General features: G+C 48.6%; 1 protein-coding gene across 1 annotated transcript in view; it reads left to right on the top strand.

Annotated features, from left to right (window-relative positions):
- The window catches only part of LOC140732549 (uncharacterized), a 110,508-nt gene that overhangs the window by 41,918 nt on the left and 42,183 nt on the right, over window positions 1-26,407 (top strand). The window contains exons 5-7 of the mRNA XM_073055318.1: window positions 9,428-9,707; window positions 11,853-12,121; window positions 24,437-24,713. Of these exons, the coding sequence (XP_072911419.1) occupies window positions 9,428-9,707; window positions 11,853-12,121; window positions 24,437-24,713 (826 nt within the window). The remainder of the gene's footprint in view (window positions 1-9,427; window positions 9,708-11,852; window positions 12,122-24,436; window positions 24,714-26,407) is intronic.

The following is a 26,407-nucleotide window of genomic DNA, read 5'->3' as shown; positions in this document are numbered from 1 at the left end:
AGAGAGGTAATCATCTAGTATCATTCTTCAGATTCTCCCTCGAAACCAATGTCAAATTCAATTTAAGAACTCATTATGTTTCTTGCAAATATTTACTATCTCTCTAAACATTTGCTCCTCTAAATCCCGCTAAAATATTGGGCTGTCTATAATATTATAGCAGAAACGTAGTCATCCATTTCTTATTTCTCAGTTCCACACCTATAGCTGCAGTAGATGAGCCCACCATTCTGTCCTGTCCGAGCACTGCCTTTAACCCTTCTCGATCTACCAGAATCAGAATTAGAACCAGGTTTAATATCACGGGTACATGTCGTAAAACTTATTATCATGTCTAAGACATGGAACCATGGAAAATTCAGCTGCCAGTCATGCCCCTCCTGCAAACAAGTCTATCTAATGTCTACAGTGTCATAGTTCAATGTACACAACGCTGACCATTAATCCCACCCTGCTCTTCCTTTCGATTCCTGACTTTGTATCTAAGCTCAAAAACAATTTTCCCAAGCACTCCATTATCTGCTCAGGTGCACTGGTTCCCATCTCCGTTTGAAAGATTTTGCTTCTTTTTTCGATCAGATAGTAGCTGGAACTCATGCCCTCAATCTCATAATATTCAATGTCTAGTTACATACAGGAGAACATCTGCTTATGCTGGAAGTCCTAGCAACGTACACAAAAGTGCTGGAGGAACTCAGGCAGCATCCATGGAAAAGAGTAAACATTGACGTTTCAGACTGAGTCCATAATCCATCCATCCTGATGAAGGGTTTTGGCCCAAAACGTTGAATGTTAACTTCTTTCCAGAGCTATTTAAGAAGTGTTCATATAACAACTTTATTAGCCAAGACACATGGTTCAGGATCATGTGGAGGTTAAATAAATTATGACAAATGTGTACTTATAGAGCTATAGATTAATGCAAACAAAGATCGCCAGCTTTCCTAATGGCATTTATTTGATATTTATTTGGATATCCAGTGCGGAACAGTCCCTTCTGTCCCAACAAGTCGCACCACCCAGCAACGCACAGTGGAGGGAGGGAGTGACTGGGCAAGGATAGTATCTTGTGGGTGAAAGACATGGAGACACATGCGTGAGGAGAAAGAAACTGGCAAATACGAGCGGGTGTTTAAAAACATGGGTGTTGGAGAGCTCTAGAATGTCCCAGAAGGAACTAAAAATAAACCATAAAGGGGGTGAGGAGTGCTTGTAATCGGATTATACAGGAGAGTACAGTCGTTATGTTAATGGGATCTACGAGATCCCCACCCGCTCTAAGACCATAAGAACATAACATTTAGGAGCAGAAGTAGACCATTCGGCCTATCAAGCCTGATCCGCCGTTCAATCATAGGCTGATCCAGTTCTTCCAGTCATCCCCACTCCCCTGCCTTCTCCCCATACCATTTGATGCCTTGGCTAATCAAGAACCTATCTATCTCTGCCTTAAATGCGCCCAGTGACTTGGCCTCCACCACCTCTCGTGGCAACAAATTCCACAGATTTACCATCCTCTGACTGAAGTAATTTCTCCACATCTCTGTTCTAAATAGACTTCCTTCAATCGTGAAGTCCTGCCCTCTTATCCTAGACTCCCCTACCATGGGAAATAACATTGCCATAGCTAATGTGTTCAGGCCTTTTAACATTCGGAAAGTTTCTATGAAATCACCCCCTCATTAGAACAGTCGAACACTAGAACGCCAGAATACTACAGCACAGTACAGCCCCTTCGGCCCTCTATGTTGTGCCCATCCATATATTCTTTTTAAAAAGAGTACTAAACCCACACTACCCGTAACCATCTATTTTTCTTTCATCCATGTGCCTGTCCAAGAGGCTCTTAAATACCCATAATGTTTTAGCCTCCACCACCATCCCTGACAAGTCATTCCAGCCACCCACAACCCTCTGTGTAAAAAGCTTACCCCTGATGTCTCCCTTAAATTTCCCTCCCTTAATTTTGTACATAAGCCCTCTGGTGTTTGCTATTCGTGCCCTGGGAAACAGGTACTGACTATCCACCCTATCTATGCCTCTCATAATCTTGTAGACCTCTATCAAGTCCGCTCTCATTCTTCTACACTCCAAAGAGAAAAGTCCCAGCTCTGCTAACCTTGTTTCATATGACTTGTTCTCCAATCCAGGCAACAGCCTGGTAAATCTCCTCTGCACCCTCTCCATAGCTTCCACATCCTTCAGATAATGAGGTGACCAGAACTGAACACAATACTCTAAGTACGGTCTCACTAGAGATTTGTAGAGTTGCAACATGAACTCTCTACTCTTGAACTCAATCCCCCTGTTAGTGAAGCCGAGCAACACATAGGCCTTCTGAACTACCCTATCAACCTGTGCAGCGACCTTGAGGGATGTATGGATTTGAACCCAAAGGTCCCTTTGTTCATCCACACTCTTAAGTAACTGACCATTAATCCTGTACTCAGTCTTCTGGTTTGTCCTTCCAAAATGCATCACCTCACACTTGTCCGGATTGAACTCCATCTGCCACTTTTCTGCCCAGCTCTGCAGCCTGTCTATATCCTCTTGAAACCTTCGTCAACCTGAAGCTCCATCCACAACTCCTCCAATCTTCGTGTCATCCGCAAACTTACTCAGCCAATCTTCCGTCTCTTCATCTGGGTCATTTATAAAAATCACAAAGAGCAGGGGTCCCAGGACAGATCCTTGCAGCACTCCACTAGTTATCGATCTCCAGGCAGAATACTTTCCTTCCACCACTACCCTCTGCTTTCTTCTTGCAAGCCATTTTTTAAATCCAAATAGCCAAGGTTCCATTGCTCCCATGCCTCATGACTTTCTGGATGAGTCTCTTGTGGAGAACCTTGTCAAATGCCTTGCTAAAATTCATGTAGATCATATCTACCACCCTACCTTCATCAATTTCTTTTGTTACCTCTTCAAAAAACTCAATCAGGCTCATGAGGCACGATCTTCGCTTCACAAAGCCATGTTGACTATCCTTGAGTAGACAGCACTTCTCCAAATGCTCGTAGATCCTGTCCTTAAGAATCCTTTCCAATAGATTGCAGACCATGACGTAAGACTCACCAGTCTATAGTTCCCAGGATTCTCCCTATTACCTTTTTTAAACAAGAGAACTACATTTGCCATTCTCTGATTCTCTGGCACCTCCACTGCAGCCAAAGAGGATTCAAAGATCATAGTTACTACTCCAGCGATCGCTTCCCTCACTTCCCACAGCAACGTGGGGTATATCACGTCCGGCCCTTGATGTTTTTAAGAAGATCCAACACTTATTCTTCATTAATTTTTACATTGTGCAGCACACCGGCCTGTTCTATTTCGACCTCACCCTGATCATTTCATAAGGGGGGAGTTGGGAGCGGACCCAAATGCAAGACACAGGTTCTGAACTACCAGGAACAGAACTAGGCGCGAGAAGGAAGCAAAGAAAGTGGGGAAGAAAGGACGATGGACATGACACAGGTCCTGGACGAGACTAGGATTCCGGGCCTGGTCTAGGACTTGACTATGATAGCAGTACCAGGACATGGAACTGGGAACTAGGAGCCTGGGCTTGGACTCCGAGCCAGAGACTGGACAAGGACCCAGAACCTGGGTCTTGACTCGGGCTCGAACTCCAGAACTAGGCGAGGGCAAGACGTGACTACAGGACGAGGAGAGGTATCAGGACAGGACGTGAGACTCCTGGACAGGACAAGGGAACCCCAGCACCGGGCTGGGCGAGGTACACCTGGGCTGGGCGAGGCACATGGACAAGACGAGAACACAAAGCCATGGCTTGGACAGGACAAGGTTCTTGGACATGTCTAGGACTGTATGATACCCCGATGCCTTGACTTGGTCGAGGGAGAGACAGGAATGCAGAGCCTTGGTCGAGGAAGAGACAAGAACATGGAACACAGAGCCGAGACCCTTCCTTGGAAACAGGATGTAGGGCCGGGACTCATTACACAGAATGCAAAACAGGACGAGACGATTTTCAACACAAGGTAGCGGCAGACGGCTGGACCTACCTAGCGAAGGTGAGGACACAGAGACAGTTCAAAACAACAAAAGACAGTTCCTTATCTTGCTCCGGTGGTAGAACTTGACAGCAGTGAAGACAAGGGTTACAGGCGAGGCTCCAGGAGGAAGGTGAAGGGAAGGAATACAGACAGGGGGTTTGGACAGGAACAATCCAGCAGCCAGAGGCTGAATCTTGAAGCTATTTATGAGGCCAGCCCAAACAAGAATCAGCTGCCTCAACAGAAACTGGGGAAACCTGGAAAACCTGGAATAAGGAACTTGGACCAGACCGTGAATCGGAATGCGGATTTCACAGACCAGACCATGTCAGATCAAGACCCTTTTCACTTGTGAATACTGAAGCAAAGTATACATTTAGGACCTCTCCAGCCTCCTCCGCCTCCAGGCACATGTTGTCTTCTTTGTGCTTTAGCGACCCCACCTTCATTCTTGTCATCCTTCTGTTCTTCACATACGCAAAGAACACCTTAGGGCTCTCCTTAATCCTACATTCCAAGGCCTTCTTATGCCCCCTTCAAGTTGTCCTAAGTCCTTTCTTAAGCTCCATCCTGGCTACCCTATATTTCTCATAAGCCCCTCCTGCTTCCTGCTTCTTATATCTGACATATGCTTCCTTCTTCCTCTTGGCGAGTTGCATCACGTGTTTCGTCAGCCACGGTTCCCTTTTCCTACCATTTTTTCCCTGTCTCAGTGGGACAAACCTATCCTGAGCCCAGCTGAAGTGGTCCCTAAACTTCTCCCACATTACTTCTGTGTTTTCACCCTTGAACATCTGTTTCCAATTTACTTTCGCTAGTTCCTGCCTCATCCCTTCATAGTTAGCCCTTCCCCTGTTAAGCATTTTCCCAGTTTGTCTGTTTTTATCCTTTTCCATAGCAATGCTGAAGCTAAGGGAGTTGTACTCATTCTCACCAAATGCTCCCGTCCAAGAGGTCTGCCACCTCACCAGGTTCATTACCCAGAACTAGATCCAGTATGGCCTCTCCTCTCGTCGGCCGGTCCACATATTGTGTCATGATTCCTTCTCCTGACAAATTCAGCACCACCTATCCCCCTTGCAGTCAGGAGGTGCCAGTCAATAAGAGGGAAGTTGAAATCACCCATAAGTACAACCTTGTATTTCCTACACCATTCTAAAGTCTGCCTACTTATCTGCTCCTCGCTGTCCCGAGGGCTATTTATGGGCCAATAGAACACTCCCAGCACAGTGATTGATCCCTTCCTATTTCTGACTTCCACCCACACCGTCTCAGTGGACACTCCCTCTGCAGCGTCCTTCCTTTCTATAGCAGTGATACTATCCCAGACCAGTAATGCTACACCCCCCCCCCACCTTTTCTACCTCAAATCCGCTTCCTTTTAAAACACCTAAACCCCGGGACCTGCATCAGCCAATCCTGCCCTTCCTTCAGCCAAGTTTCAGTAGCGACCACAACATCGTAGTTCCACGTACTGATCCATGCTCTAGGTTCGCCCCTTTTATTCATAATACTCCTAGCGTTGAAATAGACTCATTTCTACCCCTATAACTGGCTATATATATGTTTTGTCCCCTGCCTCTCTTTCCTCACCAACTCAGAACACATAGCATCGTGCCCTTGTCCTTCTAGCCTAACTCTGCACTCACATTCTGATTCCCACCCCGTGCCAAACTAGTTTAAACCCTCCCCAACAGCTCTAGCAAACCTGCCCGCCAAGATATTGGTCCCTTTCCAGTTCAGGTGCAGCCCGTCCTTTTTGTACAGGTCAGACCTTCCACAGAAAAGATCCCAATGATCCAGAAATCTGAACCCCTGTCCCCTGCACCAACTCTTCAGCCATGCATTCATCTACCATAACCTCCTGCTCCTACCCTTTCTGTCTCGTGGCTCAGGCAGAAATCCCGAGATTACCGCCCTTGAGATCCTGATTTTTAACTTCTTTCCTAACTCCTTATTTTCCTTCTTCAGGATCTCATCCCTACTCCTATCTATGGCACTGGTCCCCACGACATCAGCCATGATCTCAGAATGGCGGGGCAGGCTCGAAGGGCCGAATGGTCTACTTCTGCACCTATTGTCTATTGTCTATTGTCTATCTAGCTGCTCACCCTCTCTCCTGAGAATACCTAGAACTCGATCTGAGATATCGCGGACCCTGGCAGCAGGGAGGCAACAGACCATCCGGGATTATCGATCTCTCTCACAAAACCTCTTATCTGTCCCCCAACTATCGAATCCCCTATCACTACTGCTCTCCTCTTTTCCCTCCTTCCCTTCTGAGCTGAGGGTCTAATCCCGGTGCCAGAGACGCAACCACTACAACTTGTCCCTGGTAGGTCATCCCCACCAACAGTACCCAAAACGGTATACTTATTGTTGATGGGAACGGCCACAGGGATGCTCCGCTCTTTCTGTCTATTCCCTTTCCCTCTCCTGACAGTCACCCAGTAACCTATCCGCTGACTTTTAGGGGTGACTGTCTCCCTGAAACTCCGATCTGTTACTGCCTCTGCCTCCCGAATAATCCGAAGTTCCTCCAGCTCCAGCTCCAGCTCCCTAACTCGATTTGACAGCTGTAGCTGGATGCACCTTTTGCAGGTGTTGTTATCAGAGACAATTGTGCTGTCCCTGACTTCCCACATCCTACAATTGGAGCACTGGACTGCCCTACTACTGCCTCCATCACCAACTGCTAAGTTAGTTAAATTAATTAAAGAAACTTACTTGGCCTTACCTCACTGGGAGCAAGCTCGTTTCTCCGCCTCTTCTCGCCAAAACCTCTCAAGCCAAAGCCTCAACGCTCCACTCCTTCACTAGCCCACTCACTCACTTGCCGCTCTGCTTGAACCACCCCTCTTTTTATTTGTTCGAGCTTTTCGATTTTTCATTGCGACTTTCTGCTGAGTCTGAGATATTTGAATCTTCATTGACTTGATTGCACAATCCAACTTCCAAAACTGCCAAAACCTCTCGAGTCAAAGCTTCAAACCTCCACTTCTTCACTGGCCGCACTCCACTCCTGAACTCCAGGGAGTACTGCCCAATATCTGCCAGATGTTCCTCGTATGGTAACCCTTTCACTTCTGGAATCATTCTTGTGAATCTTCTCTAAAACCTGTCCAGTATATTCTTTCTAAAATAAGAAGCTCAAAAACTTCACACAACACTCCAAGTGTGGTCTCACGAGTGCCTTATCGAGCTCCAACATCACTTCCCTGCTCTTATATTCTATCCATCTAGAAATGAATGACAACATTGGATTCGCCTTCTTCACCACAGACTCAACCTGGAGCTGAACCTTTAGCACATCCAGCACAAGGACTCCCAAGTCCTTTTGCAGCTCTGCATTTTGAATTCTCTCCAAATCTAAATAATTATCTGTCCGTTTATTTCTTCCACCAAAGTGAATGACCATACACTTCCGACATTGTATTTCATTTGCCACTACATTGCCCATTCCCTTAAACTATCTAGGTCTCTCTGCAGGCTCTCTGTTTCCTCAACACTACCTGCTCCTCCACCTATCTTTAATATCATCGGCAAATTTAGCCACAAATCCATTAATCCCATAGTCCAAGTCATTGACATACATCGTAAAAAGCAGCGGTCCCAACACCAACCTGGTTACAACGGTAAATGGGTTCCTTTTGCCCTTGCCATTTCTTAACTCACCCCACAGAGACTCTACACCTTCCAATCCTATGTCATTCCTTTCTAACGATTTAATATTATTTCTTATACACAGGGCCACACCACCCCCTCTGCCTACTAACCTGTCTTTCTGATACACCGTATATCCTTGGAGATTCGACTCCCAATGGCAATCAACCTTTAGCCAAGTTTCATAGATGGCCACAACATCATACTTGCCAATCTGCAGTTGAATTTCAAGATTCTTATGCTTTTGCTTCAAATACAACACTTTCAGCCCAGTATTTGTTGTTTCCTGTTTTAACTGCACCACGCTTCTGTTGCCCTGTAACTCATGCCACTGGCTTTGATTATGCCGCATCCCTTGTCTGTCCTTTCTATCATCTCTGTTGCGCGCTATCTTTCATTTATTTCTGCTTTCCCCTTCCTCAGCCACATCACTCCGGTTCCCATCCCCCTGCCAAATTAGTTTAAACCCTCCCTAACAGTTCTATTAAACTTGTCTGTTAGGATATTGGACCCCTTTGGGTTCATATGTAACCTGTCCTTTTTGTACAGGTCGTACCTCCTCCAGAAAATGCCCCAATGATCCAGGCCCGAAGCCCTGCCTCCGATACCAGTCTCTCAGCTACGCATTAATATGCCTGATCACGCTATTGCTGCGCTCGTTATCACGTAGCAGAGGCGTCAGACCCGAGATTACTGCTCTTCAGCTTCCTGCCCAGCTCCCTGAAGTTTCTCTTCAGGACCTCCTCCCTTTTTCTACTTATGTCATTGGTACCAACGTGTGCCAAGACTTCTGCTGGCTGCTCACCCTCTCCCTTCAGAATATTCTGGACCCGATCCGAGACATCCCGTACCCTGGCACCTGGAAGGCAACACACTATGCAGGTATCTCTATCAGGCTGACAGTCCTCCTGTCCGTTTCTCTCACTATGGATTCCCCTATGACTTCCGCATTCCTCATCTTCTTCTCACCCTCCTGAACCACGGAACCAGGCTCAGTGACAGTGACTCAATCATCGTAGTCGTCCTTTGTCAGATTAGCTCCCTCAATAGCATCCAAAGCGAGATAACGATTACTGAGGGGGATGGCCATAGGGGTGCTCTCTACTATCTGAGCTCTTCCCTTCCCTTCCCTGATAGTCAGCCACTTGACTAACTCCTGCAGCTTCGGGGTGACTAACTCCTTGTAGCTCCTGTCTATCTCCTGCTCAATTTCCCTAATAAGGTGTAGATCATCAAGATACAGCTCCAGATTCCTAACGCGGTCTCTCAGGAGCTGCATCTCGGTGCACCTGGCGCAGATGTGGCCATCAGGGAGACTGGAAGATTCCCAGGATTCCCACATCTTACACCATAAGACAGGGAGAGAATTAGGTCTTTCGGCAATGTGTCTACTGCGCCATTCCATCATGGCTGATATTTTTATCCCTCCCAACCCCATTCTCCTGCATTCTGCCCGAAACCTTCGACGCCCTGAATAATCAACAACCTAGCAACTCCCACGTTAAGCATATCCAACAAACTGGCCTGCACTGCCGTCTGTGGCAATGAGTTCCATAGATTCTCTTTCCTGTGGCTAAAGAAATTCCCTTCCTCGCTCTTCCTTTCTGAGGCTATGTCCTCGGGTCCCAGCCTCGCCCCACTATGATGAGCATCCTCTCCACATACACACTATCTAGGTATTTCAATGCTCAGGATTATTCTAAAAGTAACCCTTATCTCCCTACCCCTCTCACCCCAACCACCAACAGCAAATCTGGCTACTTGGGGAAGGGCGATACAGTCCAGCACTGAATACTCAGCAGACGCCAACCGAGCCATTGACGGAAACAAAGACACGGATGCCAGACATAATTCTTGTTCTCAAACAAAAGAGTCCAGTTTCCCCTGGTGGATATTGGATCTTGAGGGAACCTATACCGTAGAAACAATCATAATCACCGCAAGAAAAGACTGCTGCACCGAACGGTTTTTAGGTGCTGAGGTCTATATAGCAAGCTCGATGGAAAGTGAAAACAATCATAATATCCTGTAAGTATACGTTGACGGACACTGGCTTATTTTCAGATGTACTTAGCAAAAGTGTATTTTGTTTTGCAATCCTTTATAATGTTGTACCAAATATATCAGTTGAAAATATAGGGGTACTACAGCGTAGTGTCATAGAAACATATTGGGAGCAGCCTTTTCTCTGCCAAGTCCATATCAGATATGTAGCGGCTGTTAAAACGGCAATTGCATAAAGTATTTATGTTTCATACTCATCCATCAGTTGCACTGTTGCTCCGTTCGGTATTCTATTGCACCTTCCTGTATGTTTAACGTTCAGCATTTATCTCGTCCAAAGATCTTCTTCAGATCTTTGGAAAACAGTTCTACCATTTGAATTAATAGCTTTAGCTTTATTGATGAAGTAGCATATCACTTTGAACCGTCCACGTAAAGGTATAATTTGTTTCGCTGTTAATGATTTAATGCCCAATTTTCGTGTGATTCAGTAAGTTAGAGGGCGGCTTAAAGGTAAACAGAACCATAATGGGCTTAGATTGTCTCCCGGGAAAATGCCTGCGTTTATTTTGATTACGGTGGGCTTCTTTTTCGTTGTTAATAGATAGGATGGTTCTATTACGCCAGTGCTTTCTCCGATATTGAAAGATTTTCACCTATTTGGTGCAGTTTATAAATGGTAAGAACTAGACTTGTCTTAAAATTACAGAATCGATTATCAGTTGTTCTTTACATCCTTTCATGCCCTTGCGGCATCCTTTCGGCTCTTCTGCAAGTATATTGTGGTTACCTAAGTGAGTGGGGATTAGATGTAATTGCATGATGTTTCAATTTTATATAAATGTAGCATCCGTGCCCCGAATTTAAGCCCCTGTTCACCTCGGGTGAACCGCCGTCACCCCGCCAATAGTGCAATACTTCGGTGTAAATACGGTGTAATTTCCCCCGCCAGTCCACGCTCGCAATACAAATACCAGACAACACACCAAAGGCGAGTAAATAATTGCAACTTTATAGTTATTTCTTAGTGATGGGTTAGTAGAAACATATAACCTAAAGGCGCCATATCAGTAAGTTTATCAGTTTGTGCACATGATATTTTAATACGTTGGAGCTCACGCCGCCGGTTCCATCCACAACGACCTCCCGAGCCTTCGGCCACCGACCGAACCGCCGACATCCAGTGTCCGCTGCCCTGGAACCGCTGTCCGCTCCTCACACGTCCGACCTCCTCGCCCGCCTCCCGAAAAATACCGCGAACTCCCGCTCAGCTTACACATACAAGAGAGCATAATAATTCTCCATTAGTTAGTTCCCCTTTTATCTGCACTCATAACCCAAACTGTCCAGACACAGAAACCCGTTACTGCATTAAATAACATTACAGAGAAGCCATTTTGCTAGCCTGAACAGTTAACATCACAGTTACTGGTCCTGAGAGCCCTACATTCTCCCCCCAGCAAATTGACTCATGCCCTCATGACGCTCAGATACTTTGCCAACCCTTCCTGCAAATCACAAAGCCCAACCCAAGTGCAGAAAGCAGTGACATAACTCCCCAAAACAGTGGAGATCACATCCTGTTCCCCGGGTGTAACATAGGCCAACCTATCTGCCTACTTCTCTGAGACCTGCGCACTCCCTCTTCTAACTCCTCCACTTCGGACACTACAGCAGACTCATGGAAACTGAGAGGCGAACCCTCCCGTGAGCGGTCACCCAAACCCCTCTGCACCTCGGAACTCTCTATCCCTTGCTCGGGCTCCACATCCTCCCCGCCAACGCCCTGCGGTACTCCCGACGGCCCATCACTAGCCCCCCAACCCCATCTAACCCAGTGGGGGAAGGGCCAGGAGCCTCCCCTTCCATCACGGGGGCATCAGCGAACGGCAGCCTGTACCAATAATCCGAGTCGTCATCCTCCGAGTCAGTATTCATCACGGGGGCTGGGCCCGGGCCCGACTCTCCCGGTGTGGGCTCTTCCTCCACCCTGCCTGGACACAGAGTCCTGGTACTAGGTGCAGCCGGCACCTCGGGCTCCCGCTGTACCTGTACATCTCGCCCCAGGGGCAACAGATGATTCCGATGGAAAATCTTGATGAGCCCCTTCCCATTCTCGGGCCGCACTCGGAAAACTGGTAAATTGAGCAACTGATTCTCACCATATAGGGCGTGCCCGACCAGCAATCAGCCAGCTTGTGCTTCCCAGGCATCCCAGATTCCTCATGAGGACTCGGTCTCCCGGCAGGAGTTAGGACAACTTCACTTTCTGGTCATACCTCTTCTTATTTCCCCGATTCTATTTGGCGGCCGCCTCCCTAACCAACTCATAAGCCCTTCATCCTTCAGCCGGTTGAGCACCTTCATCAGCGTCCCTTCGTATTCTTCCAAGGTGGATCCAAATACTATCAGGTCGTCCAAATATACCAGCACTTCAAGCAAGTTTATATACCCCACGGTCTTCTCCATGACCCTCTGGAAGGTGGCAGGGTCCCCCAATATGCCCTGGGGCGTCCTTTCGAACTGGTAAAATCCCAGAGGGGATATAAAGGCCGCCTTCTCCTTATCCGCTTCACTCATCGGGATCTGGTAATATCCACTCCTCAAATCAAACACACTGAACCATTTCTCCCCACTCAGATAGGCCAGCGCGTCTTCGACCCTGAGAAACGTATACTGGTCAGGGATGGTGCGCCTATTCAGGGTCATATAGTCCACACACAAACGAATCTTCCCGTTGTTCTTCCTGGCCACGACTATCGGGGACGCATAAGGGCTGCGGGACTCTGTAATGATCCCAGCTTCCTTCAACTTACTCAAATGCTGCCGCTCATCCTCCACGTCTGCAGGGGCCAGTCGCCGCGACCTTTCTCGAAACGGGGTGTCTTCAGTCACCCGGATGGTTTGGTTAGTGCTCCTGAAACTGGTCTAGTGAAAAAACATCTTTCAGCATCAACATCTTCTCCACCATCCTCCGCTTCCAACTTTCCGGCACAGGCGAGGCCTCAAAGTTAAACGCCCCAGCGGTCAACTTACCCCTGTTTTCCAAAGGCCCTCCCCCAGCGACCCTCACGGGGGCACTATGCATCACTGTCACCGGGAAAAAATGCGCCAGGAGCATCCCTCGTTCAAAAGTGACCTCCCATTGTGTGGTGTTCCTGACGTTCACCACTACCCGGCGTGCCCGTACCACCGAGAGCTTCGGCAGCTCGGGTCTCACCACCACCCGGTGTGCCTGTACCACCGAGAGCTTCTGCAGCTCGGGTCTCACCACTACCCGGCGTGGTTGTACCACCGAGAGCTTCTGCAGCTCGGGTCTCACCACCACCCGGCGTGCCCGTACCACCGAGAGCTTCTGCAGCTCGGGTCTCACCACCACCCGGCGTGGTTGTACCACCGAGAGCTTCTGCAGCTCAGGTCTCACCACCACCCGGCGTGCCCGTACCACCGAGAGCTTCTGCAGCTCGGGTCTCACCACCACCCGGCGTGCCCGTACCACCGAGAGCTTCGACAGCTCAGGTCTCACCACCACCCGGCGTGCCCGTACCACCGAGAGCTTCTGCAGCTCGGGTCTCACCACCACCCGGCGTGCCCGTACCACCGAGAGCTTCTGCAGCTCGGGTCTCACCACCACCCAGCGTGCCCGTACCACCGAGAGCTTCTGCAGCTCGGGTCTCACCACCACCCGGCGTGCCTGTACCACCGAGAGCTTCTGCAGCTCGGGTCTCACCACCACCCGGCGTGCCCGTACCACCGAGAGCTTCTGCAGCTCGGGTCTCACCACCACCCGGCGTGCCCGTACCACCGAGAGCTTCTGCAGCTCAGGTCTCACCACTACCCGGCGTGCCCGTACCACCGAGAGCTTCTGCAGCTCAGGTCTCACCACCACCCGGCGTGCCCGTACCACCGAGAGCTTCTGCAGCTCGGGTCTCACCACCACCCGGCGTGGTTGTACCACCGAGAGCTTCTGCAGCTCGGGTCTCACCACCACCCGGCGTGCCCGTACCACCGAGAGCTTCTGCAGCTCGGGTCTCACCACCACTTGGCGTGCCCGTACCACCGAAAGCTTCTGCAGCTCAGGTCTCACCACCACCCGGCGTGCCTGTACCACCGAGAGCTTCTGCAGCTCGGGTCTCACCAGCACCCGGCGTGCCTGTACCACCGAGATCTTCTGCAGCTCAGGTCTCACCACCACCCGGCTTGCCCGTACCACCGAGAGCTTCTGCAGCTCGGTTCTCACCACCACCCGGCGTGGTTGTACCACCGAGAGCTTCTGCAGCTCGGGTCTCACCACCACCCGGCGTGTCCCTACCACCGAGAGCTTCTGCAGCTCGGGTCTCACCACCACCCGGCGTGTCCCTACCACCGAGAGCTTCTGCAGCTCGGGTCTCACCACCACCCGGCGTGCCTGTACCACCGAAAGCTTCTGCAGCTCAGGTCTCACCACTACCCGGCGTGGTTGTACCACCGAGAGCTTCGGCAGCTCGGGTCTCACCACCACCCGGCGTGCCTGTACCACCGAGATCTTCTGCAGCTCAGGTCTCACCACCACCCGGCTTGCCCGTACCACCGAGAGCTTCTGCAGCTCGGTTCTCACCACCACCCGGCGTGGTTGTACCACCGAGAGCTTCTGCAGCTCGGGTCTCACCACCACCCGGCGTGCCCGTACCACCGAGAGCTTCTGCAGCTCAGGTCTCACCACCACCCGGCGTGTCCCTACCACCGAGAGCTTCTGCAGCTCGGGTCTCACCACCACCCGGCGTGTCCCTACCACCGAGAGCTTCTGCAGCTCGGGTCTCACCACCACCCGGCGTGCCTGTACCACCGAAAGCTTCTGCAGCTCGGGTCTCACCACCACCCGGCGTGCCCGTACCACCGAGAGCTTCTGCAGCTCGGGTCTCACCACCACCCGGCGTGTCCCTACCACCGAGAGCTTCTGCAGCTCGGGTCTCACCACCACCCGGCGTGCCTGTACCACCGAAAGCTTCTGCAGCTCAGGTCTCACCACTACCCGGCGTGGTTGTACCACCGAGAGCTTCTGCAGCTCGGGTCTCACCACCACCCGGCGTGCCCGTACCACCGAGAGCTTCTGCAGCTCGGGTCTCACCACTACCCAGCGTGGTTGTACCACCGAGAGCTTCTGCAGCTCGGGTCTCACCACCACTTGGCGTGCCCGTACCACCGAAAGCTTCTGCAGCTCAGGTCTCACCACTACCCGACGTGGTTGTACCACCAAGAGCTTCTGCAGCTCGGGTCTCACCACCACCCGGCGTGCCTGTACCACCGAGAGCTTCTGCAGCTCAGGTCTCACCACCACCCGGCGTGCCTGTACCACCGAGAGCTTCTGCAGCTCGGGTCTCACCACCACCCGGCGTGGTTGTACCACCGAGAGCTTCTGCAGCTCAGGTCTCACCACCACCCGGCGTGCCCGTACCACCGAGAGCTTCTGCAGCTCAGGTCTCAACAGCACCCCAGCTGGGAATCTTGATTCCCCTTCGAGATCCTCCGGGGTGTCCACTAAAATGGCTTCACCCTCAGGCACTCTGGTCTATCTGGGGATCCCCATCACTCTTGCTACTTCACTGGGCCGTACCACCCTGGGCTTCGACTGGGCACACCATACAGTTCCTCTTTCCAATGTCGTGTCCCGCCCCGTGCGACCACACACCTCCTTAAAGACAGTTTGAAACACTGGGTGCACTGACAGGGCCCCCACGAAGTCCTCACCCGCCTTCTCTTTGCAGGCCCCCAGGAGTCTCCACACAATAGGGGTGTTGGTCCCTACCAGAATTGACACACCTCCAGTCGCAACTGGGTCCGGGCAAACCAGCACCAAGGCCTCATGAGCCTCAGACACTCCCACCTCGGCCTCAAGGAACTCCAGCCTCACCGACAAATACCTATCGTATGGGTAATCACCAGCACTGATGCCCAAATTTCCAGAGCACTGAAGGGCGTCAAGGGTAAATTCGACAAATACTGATCGTAGAACAACTGGAACAATAGCGTGACCTGCGACCCCGTGTCGAGTATGACTTTTGCATCTATTCCCTCTATCCAGATCGACACACTGGATCGGGGACCCACCAATCCTTCTGGGATAGGATCTTTACCTCTCGGCGGTCCCGTGGAATCTTGCTGGGAGTGTGCTTTCCCAGAAACTCCAGACCGTTCCCTCAATGGGTCTCCTCTAAGTTTCCCGTCCCCCCATCCTGCTGGGACACCCGTGGAGTCTCCCTCCGAGGAGCTGCCGGCTGGTCACATTCCCGCTTGATGTGGTCCTCGTCGTCACAGTTATAACACACACCTTGGCCTCCCCCGGCCTCTGTGCAGTCCGTCCCTTCAGGGAGGGGCCCTCTCTGCCAGTCCCCTCACGCGGAGGGACCCCACCTGCCGCGACCCCCCTAACTATTTCCTGATTGGAGCTGGCCCCAGTTACTACACTACAAGGGGCTACCACGGAGGACTGCACCGTACTGACGGAGCCCTCTTCCGACTCCATTGTGCCCTCCTCCTCCCTCACCTCTCTGAGCAACTGAACAAAGGATGGGGGGGGGGGGGGACCGCGATCTACGGGACTACCGGAGACTCGTAGTAATAACATCATGCCTCTGGGCGCCCCGGGCAACCTGGTCTATCCTTATCTGATTCACCTCTGTCTCCGAAATGACCCCCCATTGCCTTAAACAATTTATCCTTCGCTCTACCCGGAAAAGATTCTCAGAAAGCTTTTCCCGTTTCTCTTAACGCAGGCGCCGAAGCCCCGCTAAAAGATCCACTGTGTCCCCCGTCAGATCAAAAGCCTCCTCCAATGCTTCTAGATACTCCTTCCAGGTAGCCAAGGGTTTGCTGCCTTTCACGCCTTTTACTACCTCAGCTGCTACCCCTCGCAAACTGTCAACCAATCTTTGCCGCTTCTCTTCCTCAGAACACTGCCACTCACCCAGCAGCCAAGAGACGCTCTATCCAGGTCTCAACATCATCCTCCCCTTCAGGGGTGGGAGACCTCCCTGAGAAAATGCTTAACTTCTGACGTGGACCCGCCGCCTTGTTCACCAAGAGTTCATGGCTGATGCCAACTCCGTGCCTTCCTCCTTCCGTGGGAGAGGGGTGCTAATTAGATTTGCCAAATCTGACCACACCCTTCCTTCATCCTTCAAAACGATAGGACCCGCTCTCGAAAATCTCCGCCCCCGGCTGCTGGCAACTCCTCCGGTGTCTCAACAGACCCGTCCAACCTTTCCGATGTGATAATGTGCACGCCCCACGGCCCCGCGTCACCGATACACAGCGGCGGTCCCACCGCCGAGACATCAGCACCAACCTGCGCTAACACAAAGCCTAAATTCCCCATTTGACCAATCTTTCTGTCTACGATTTCGACCTTACCGATAGCTCTAACCGTACTCAAATATTGAATTACGCTTCATCCAAGGTACGCATGTCCACCCCACTTAATACGCAGGCATGACTAACCGGTACTCCCTCGATCTCACTCCTGAGTTCAATCTTATCCGAATCCATCTCTCCTCGTTTAAACCGGGGCGAATTACATCGTATCTGACAAATTCAAATAATTCAAATCCCGCACGAGAAACCCCCACAAATGTAGCATCCGTGCCCCGAATTTACCCCCGTTCGCCTAGGGTGAACCGCCGTCGCCCCGCCAATAGTGCAATACTTCGTTGTAAATACGGTGTAATCCCCCCAAGTCCACGCTCGCAATACAAATACCAGAGGATACACTAAAGGCGAGTAAATAATTGCAACTTTATAGTTATTTCTTAGTGATGGGTTAGTAGAAACATATAACCTAAAGGCTCCATATCAGTAAATTTATCAAGTTGTGCACATAATATTTTAATACGTTGGAGCTCACGCCGCCGGTTCCATCCACAACGACCTCCCGAGCTTTCGGCCACCGACCGAACCGCCGACATCCAGTGTCCGCTGCCCTGGAACCGCTGTCCGCTCCTCACACGTCCGACCTCCTCGCCCGCCTCCCGAAAAATACCGCGAACTCCCGCTCGACTTACACATACAAGAGAGCATAACAATTCTCCGTTAGTTAGTTCCCCTTTTATCTGCACTCATAACCCAAACTGTCCAGACACAGAAACCCGTTACTGCATTAAATAACATTACAGAGAAGCCATTTTGCTAGCCTGAACAGTTAACATCACAGTTACTGGTACAAAGAGCCCTACATATAGTTTATAAACAAATAATATTTTCATTTTTAGAATCTTTTTATTGATACATAATCTTCTACAGCTACAAAATGATACAAAACTTCAAGTTGATATATATACAATTAATAAAGCTGAAAAAAGCTTATCGAAAAAGAATAATATATGATAATGGAAAAAAGTTTTTTTATAAAGAAAAGAAAGAAAAATGAGATAATAGGACGATACTTTGATAGATCATTTGTGATTCCTCCTTTAAGTAAGGGATATATTTTATGTGATGTCAAATGTTCTAACACTTTTTCAGAACTTTTAAGGAAATTATTGTTATGTAGATATGATATGAATGATATGAATAGATATGAATGAAGGCAAGTAAAATTTTGTGCCTGTAATTATGAATATTATCAGAGGCAGTATTTTTCCATTTGTGGGTATTTTATAACCTCTTTTAGCATATCCATTGTAACTTCAGGTATTAGCAGTTCTGTGCGTTCTTTGTGGTCCCTAATCCAGCTTACTACGTGAGTATGCGTCACCGTGTTTGACCAGATATTGGACCAAAAGTTATTAACTCTGTTTTTCTGGGTAACATTTTGGCGCATCCAATTTAGTTTCAATGTCCTATCTGAACTGTTTTCATTGTTTCTGAATTGATAATTCTGTTTTCTTCGTTTGGTGCTCTTTATGTATCTATTTAGTCTGGTTTTGTATGCACTGAGCTTTTGTTTTTTTGCATTATTATCATTTTAAATATTTTTCTCAGCTTAAGCTGGTATTATTATGTAATTATGTATTTGCATGCACTGTTGTCTTTTTCACATTGGTTTTGTGCCCGTCTCTGCCCTGTGTAGTTTATAATTGACTATTTTGTGTTTGTGTATATTTGCTGTGAATGCCCGCAAAATGAATCTCAGGGTAGTGAATGGTGAGATTTATGTACTTTGATTACACATTTACTTTGATCTTTGAATCATACGCCTTCTTAACCACAGAGTCAAATTGCGCAGCTGCTTTGTGCGTCCTATGGACTCGGACCCCAAGATCCCTCTGATCCTCCACACTGCCAAGAATCTTACCATTAATACTATATTCTACCATAATGAACTACCAAAATGAACCACTTCACACTTATCTGGGTTGAACTCCATCTACCACTTCTCAGCCCAGTGTTGCATCCTATCAATGTCCCGCTGTAACCTCTGACAGCCTTCCACACTACAACACCTCCAACCTTTGTATCATCAGCAAACTTGCTAACCCATCCCTCCACTTCCTCATCCTGGTCACTTATAAAAATCACAAAGAGTAAGGGTCCCAGAACAGATCCCTGAAGCACACCACTGGTCACCGACCTCCATGCAGAATATGACCCGTCTTCAACCACTCTTTGCCTTCTGTGGGCAAGCCACTACTGGATCCACAAACCAATGTCCCCTTGTATCCCATGCCTCCTTAGATTCTCAATAAGCCTTGCGTGGAGTACCTTATCAGATGCCCTGCTTAAATCCATATACACTACATCTACTGCTCTTCCTTCATCAATGTGTTCAGTCACATACTCAAAAAATTCAATCCGGCTCGTAAGCCTCAACCTTCCCTTAACAAAGCCATGCTGACTATTCCTAATCATATTATACCTCTCCAAATGTTCATAAATCCTGCCTCTCAGGATCTTCCCCATCAACTTACCAACCACTGAGATGAGACTGACTGGTCTATAATTTCCTGGGCTATCTCTACTCCCTTTCTTGACTAAGGGAACAACATCTGCAACCCTCCAATCCTCAGGAACCCCACCCGTCCCCAATGATGATTCAAGGATCATCAACAGACGCTCAGCAATCTCCACCTTCGCCTCCCACAGTAGCCTGGGGTACATCTCATCCGGTTCCGTCGACTTCTCCAACTTAACACTTTCCAAAAGCTCCAGCGCATCCTCTTTCTTAATATCTACACGCTCAAACTTTTCAGTCTGCTGCAAGTCATCACTACAATAACCAAAACTTCATTTCCCAATACCAAATCAAGTACAGTCTCTCTTCTTCTAGGCCTATATACATATTGTGTCAAGAAACCTTCCTGAACACACCTAACAAACTCCAACCCAGCTAAACTTCCTTGCTCTAGGGAGATGTCAATCGATATTTGGGAAATTAAAATCTCTCATCAGGACAACTCTTATTATTACACCTTTCTAGGATCTGTTTCCCTATCTGCTCCTCGATATCCCTGTTACTATTGGGCGGCCTATTAAAAACACCAAGTAAAGTTATTGACCCCTTCCTGTTCCTAACCTACACCTACAGAGACTCCGTAGACAATCTCTCCATGGCATCCACCTTTTCTGCAGCCGTGACACTCTCTCTGATCAGCAGTGTCACGCCCCCACCTCTTTTGCCTCCCTCCCTGCCCTTTCTGAAACATCTAAAGCCTGGCACTTGAAGTAACCAGTCCTGTCACTGAGCCATCCAAGTCTCTGTAATGGCCACCACATCATATCTCCAAGTACTGATCCACGCTCTATGCTCATCCGCTTTGTTCACAATACCCCTTGCGTTAAAATAGACACATCTCAAGCCTTCGGTCTGAGCGCGTCCCTTCTCTATCTCCTGCCTATCCTCCCTCTCGCACTGTCCACAAGCTTTCTCTATTTGTGAGCCAACCTCCTCTTCCCCAGTCATTTAAGTTGCTATTATCTTTAGTACCCAAAGGCAATAGCAACTTAAAGGTAAACTAGAGTGCTACAGCTTTAAAATATAAAATTCCCCGAAGCGCAATAAATCAATTAATTTTAATTAATAAAATGCAGAAAAATATAAAACAAAAATCAAACAGCAAAAAAATCAGAACCCTCTGTATACTCTTCCAACGGCCCGAGGTTGTGACATGATAAGTACTTTGTTAGAAAAGACGTTAAAGATTATGGGGAGAAGACATGAGAATGGAGTTGGGAGGGCTACTATATCGGGCATGATGGAAAGACGGAGAAGATTCGATTGGCCCAAGACTGCTCCTATGTTTTATGGTGGTATCCCTATTTCTGCCTTGGCCTCATGGCCAAACTCTGTCCGAAGCCTTACAAACATCTAAAGACATCACGCCTGCACCCTGCCTTCATAACATGTAATACGTTCTTCCTCAGAGCACTCAGGTACATGGGATGTCTTTGCTCCGGCATAAATCCGTGATCTCGCCAGCAGTTACTGCTTTTTCAATTGCAGGTATATCTGGTCACATAGATTTGCTTTGCATTAATTGTTTTACCACTGCCTAAGTCTAACTGGTCTCTACTTTTCTGGATGATCCCTACCGACATTTTTGTCAAGAAGGGACCAGCAATTGTTGTCCTGACTACACTGGGGCGTCACGGCAGCGTAGTGGCTCGCGAGACGCTGATACAGAGTATGCGACATGGTGTCAGTTCGGCCGCTATCTGTCAGAAGTTCGGAGGTTCTCCTTGGGACCACGTGGATTTTCTCTGCTTTTCTTGCACATTCCAAAGACGTACGGGTTAGCAGGTTAATTGCGCACTTTGCTATAATTGGGCGGTGCGGACTAGTCGGGTCGGCAGGGCCTGATACCGTGCTATATCTCTAAATAAAATAAAAATAAAAACAGGAACAATTCGTTAGGGAGGGGCCTAACAATCACCTATCATCCTTAACTTCATTCTAGGATAAGTCCTGTCATTGTCATTGTTTGCATTACGTTTCGTTTCATTTGTCCCTTTCCTTTGTTTATTGATCTTCCATACTATAAACTTTGTTTGAAGCTTGAAAATAGATGCGCCTGCCGTTCATCAGGAGATGCTCCGGTGACATGAAGTGGGCAGAGACATCCATCGCGGCGTACTGACACTTCAGAACCAGCACTGAGAGTACAGCAGAGACTCAGGCGGCGCCTTCTCACCGCTCGATCTCCATCTCTTTCAGCTGTGGTACCGTCTATTCAATTACTGGACGGACGTTGACCTTCCACTGCGCTCTTACTCCAGTTCGGTATGTGTATATCACCATTCCAGGACATCGGAGAGTACTCAGCCTGTGTGAGGTTGAGGTCTTTGGTTCACGAGTCTCTTCATCATCGATTCCAGGTATGTTTGAATCTCCGCTCCGTCTCCAATTGTACACACTTTAACATCTCCATTCTGATGGGCATCCTGATGCAGTCTCCGATGCAAAATATAAAAAAAGCTATTTCACTTCTGCCATGCATCCCTTCCTTCCGCTAGCCTACAGGATACCTTTGGGTAAGGTGTTGCACCTATTTAGCCCCCAATCAGAGTTATTTGAAGCCATGGGAACAGACAGTGCGTATGAGCGGCTGATGCATATCACAAGCTCTGGTTATATGACTGAAGCCAAGCAGACAATCTCTGAAGAATATCGACAATGGATTGATTCACCCATCTATGTGCTATCGGAGCTATATGTACTGTGTGTTTCACACTTTAGTCCCGGAGAAACGCTGTATCGTTCAGCTGTATGCCTGTGGACGATTGACTGACAGGTAAACTTGGACTAATCTTGAACTTGAACAGTGTATATGCGTGTGTAACAGAGTGCGATAGACTGAGAGAGAGAGAGAGAGAGAGAGAGAGAGAGAGAGAGAGAGTCAGACAGACAGAGAGAGAGAGAGAGAGAGAGAGAGAGAGAGAGAGAGAGAGAGAGAGAGAGAGAGAGAGAGAGAGAGATTCCCACCAGCCGTGTGGACATCTCTCGTTCTTTCTCTTTGCAATACACACAAACACGCACACACACACGCGCACGCACACTCACACATGCACACTCTCACTCTCGCGCACACACACGCGCACAACTACACACACATATACACACTCCCACACACGCACAAACGCACACATACTTACACGCAAACACGCACACATACGCACGCACGCACACACACACACACGTACACACATACACACTCTCACACACACAAACGCACACATACATACACGCAAACACACACACATACGCACGCACACACACACACACTCACACACACAAACGCACACATACATACACGCAAACACACACACACTCACACACACACACACACGCACGCACGCACGCACGCACGCACGCACGCACGCACGCACACACACACACACACACACACACACACACACACACACACACACACACACACACACACATATACAGGAATTTCAATCTCCAGATTGGAACAAAATGATGGAAATCGTCAATATTCTGTTTTGCCATGACATGGACAACATGGGGTGCATTGACGGAAACTCCATACTAACTTGTAAATGTATCTTGAAAGCTTCTTTATCACTGACGCTGTTTTACGCAGTTGCTGACTTGGCCGAAGAGGAGAGATTGAGCAATTAACAGTGAGATAAAACAGTGAGCCTTTGATAAGGTCCCACATAGGAGATTAGTGGGCAAAATTAGAGCACATGATATTGGGGGTAGGGTACTGACATGGATAGAAAATCGGTTGGCAGACAGGAAACAAAGAGTAGGGATTAGCGGGTATTTTTCAGAATGACAGGCAGTGACTAGTGGGGTACCACAAGGCTCGATGCTGGGACAGCAGCTATTTACAATATACATTAATAATTTAGATGAAGGGATTAAAAGTAACATTAGCAAATTTGCAGATGACACAAAGCTGGATGGCAGTGTGAAATATGAGGAGGATATTAGGAGAATGTAGGGTGACTTGGACAGGTTGGGTGAGTGGGCAGATGCATGACAGATACAGTTTAATGTGGATAAATGTGTGGTTATCCACTTCAGTGGCAAGAACAGGAAAAGTTAGGAAAAGGGGAAGTACAACGAGATCTAGGTGTTCTTGTACACCAATCACTGAAAGTAAGCATGCAGGTACATCCGGCAGTGAAAAAAGCTAATGGCATGTTGGCATTCATAACAAGGGGAGTTGAGCACAGGAGCAAAGAGGTCCTTCTGCAGTTGTACAGGGCCCTGGTGAGACCACACCTGGAGTATTGTGTGCAGTTTTGGTCTCCAAATTTGAGGAAGGACATTATTACTATTGAGGGAGTGCAGCATAGGTTCATGAAGTTAATTCCCGGGATGGCGGGACTGTCATATGTTGAAAGATTGGAGCGACTGGGCTTGTATACACTGGAATTTAAAAGGATGAGAGGGGATCTGACTGAAACATATAAGATTATTAAGGGATGGACATGCTAGAGGCAGGAAACATGTTCCCGATGTTGGGGGAGTCCAGAACCAGACGCGACAGTTTAAGAATAAGGAGTAGGCCATTTAGAACGGAGTTGAGGAAAAACTTTTTCACCCAGAGAGTTGTGGATCTATGGAATGCTCTGCCTCAGAAGGCAGTGGATGCCAATTCTCTGGATGCTTTCAAGAAAGAGTTAGATAGAGCTCTTAAAGATAGCGGGTTCAAGGGATATGGGGAGAGGGCAGGAACGGGGTACTGATTGTGGATGATCAGCCATGATCACATTGAATGGCGGCGCTGGCTCGAAGGGCCGAATGGCCTACTGCTGCACCTATTGACTATTAAAATTTATTCGTAACTGATTTTATCTTTCGTGTTCAGCAATAAATGTCGCGATCAAGGGAACCGCGATTCAATCCAGTGTGGAATACGACGGAATCGCATCCCGAGCTATTGACGGGAGCAGAAACGCAGCCGACGGCACTTGTACGCAAACAACGCGAAGCAACGACCCTTGGTGGAGACTCGATTTAAAGCAAACCTACGCCGTGTCAACGGTGAAAATCTTCAACAGAATGGACTGCTGCTCGGATCGGATCAAAGGAGCCAGAGTCCTCATCGGGGACTCACTGGAGAACAATGGCAATTACAACCATCTGTAAGTATTCAGTGGCAAAGGCCCACGCAAGGCCGATACTCTGGAATATCCATTCTCACGAAGTACTGAAAGTAACAATTGAGAATTCAAAAACAAATCTCAATCCAGAGAACAAAGGTAGGAAAATTTTCAATCAAGGGACTTCACTCGGAGGAGGAAAAAAGAATGAAATTGGTCAGACGGACTAGAAAAACAGAATTTAAATGAGGATTTGCAGCTTTTGATTGACTGAATATTTTCAAGTGTAAGACAGTGGCTGTGCTAGGGCGTCTAGCACACAATTCTCCGTAATTTCCACTATCTCCAACAGGATACCACCACCAATTACATCTTCCCCTCTCCCCCCCACCCCACCCCCACTTTCTGCTTTCCACTGGGATCGCTCCCTATGCGGCTCCCTTTCCCATTTGTTTCTCCCCACTGACCTCCACCCGCCTCTACATCTCATCCCTCACTGCCATCCAGGTCCTTCCAGGTAAGGCGACATTTCACCTGTGAGTCTTCTGGTGACATTTACTGTATCCAGAGCTCCCGACGTGGCCTCCTGTATATCGGTGCGACCTGATGTTGATCGGGAGACCGTTTAGCCGAGCATCTACGCTCGGCAGAAAAAGCGGCATCTCCCAGGGGCCACTCATTTTAATTCCACTCCCCATTCTCGTTCCGACATGCCAGTCTACTCATCTACTGCCGTGATGAGGCCACATTCAGGGTGGAGGAGCACGACCTTATATTCCGTATGGGTAGCCTCCAACCCGATGGCCTGAACATCAATTTTTCGACCTTCTGGTAATGCCCCCCCCCCCCCCATTTCACTATTCCACATTCCCATTTTCCTCTCTCACCTCATTGCCTTACTTATCCATCACCTCCCTCTGGTGCTCCTGCCCCGTCCCTTTCTTCCATGGCCTCCTGTCCTCTCCACCTCACCACTCCCCACCCCCATCCGGTTTCACCTATCATCTACTACCTGGTATTTATTCCTCCACTTCCCCCAACATCTCACTCTGACCTCATCTTTTATTCTCCTGTTGTGACGAGGGGTTCGGTCCGAAACAGCGACCGCTTGCTCTTCTCCATAGATGGAGCCTGGCCTGCTGAGCTTTTCCAGCATTTTGTCTGCATTGACTGTGCTAGGACACAAGGTTCATAGATGAGGAAACATATCTGAAAGCACGGGGATCTTGAAAAAATGGAAAACTTTGAAAGAGATTAGCATGTGTTTAGACATGGCAGAAAGGAATAGGTGCAGAGGGGTAGCTTTACCTCACCGTGCTGGAAGCCAGAGGTGAGAACTTCGGATGCCAGGTTCCGTTTCTCAGATTCCATGGTACCGATCACTGCTCCATAAACATGAGTTTCAACACTGGCTCAGCAGAGGGTATCTTTAAAGTCAGAGAATCAGAGAATTAACCGAATCTGCTTAATACCAATTAAATTAGGCTCTGTAACGATATAAACCAAAGATCCTAACTGTGGTCATAAGACATCCTAGCTTCGAAGTTCTGCAGGGAAGAAACTAACATTTAATTCATAGAGTCATCTAGCACTGATACAGGCCCAGTCTGCGTCTTCGATGCCCGGTTTAATGTGTGTGTGTGTGTGTGTGTGTGTGTGTGTGTGTGTGTGTGTGTGTGTGTGTGTGTGTGTGTGTGTGTGTGTGTGTGTGTGTGTGTGTGTGTGTGTGTGTGTGT

The sequence above is a fragment of the Hemitrygon akajei genome, chromosome 8 (genome assembly GCF_048418815.1).
Source record: "Hemitrygon akajei chromosome 8, sHemAka1.3, whole genome shotgun sequence".
Classification (NCBI taxonomy): domain Eukaryota; kingdom Metazoa; phylum Chordata; class Chondrichthyes; order Myliobatiformes; family Dasyatidae; genus Hemitrygon; species Hemitrygon akajei.
Note: the sequence above shows the minus strand (reverse complement) of the source record. Positions and strands in the feature narration are given on the sequence as shown.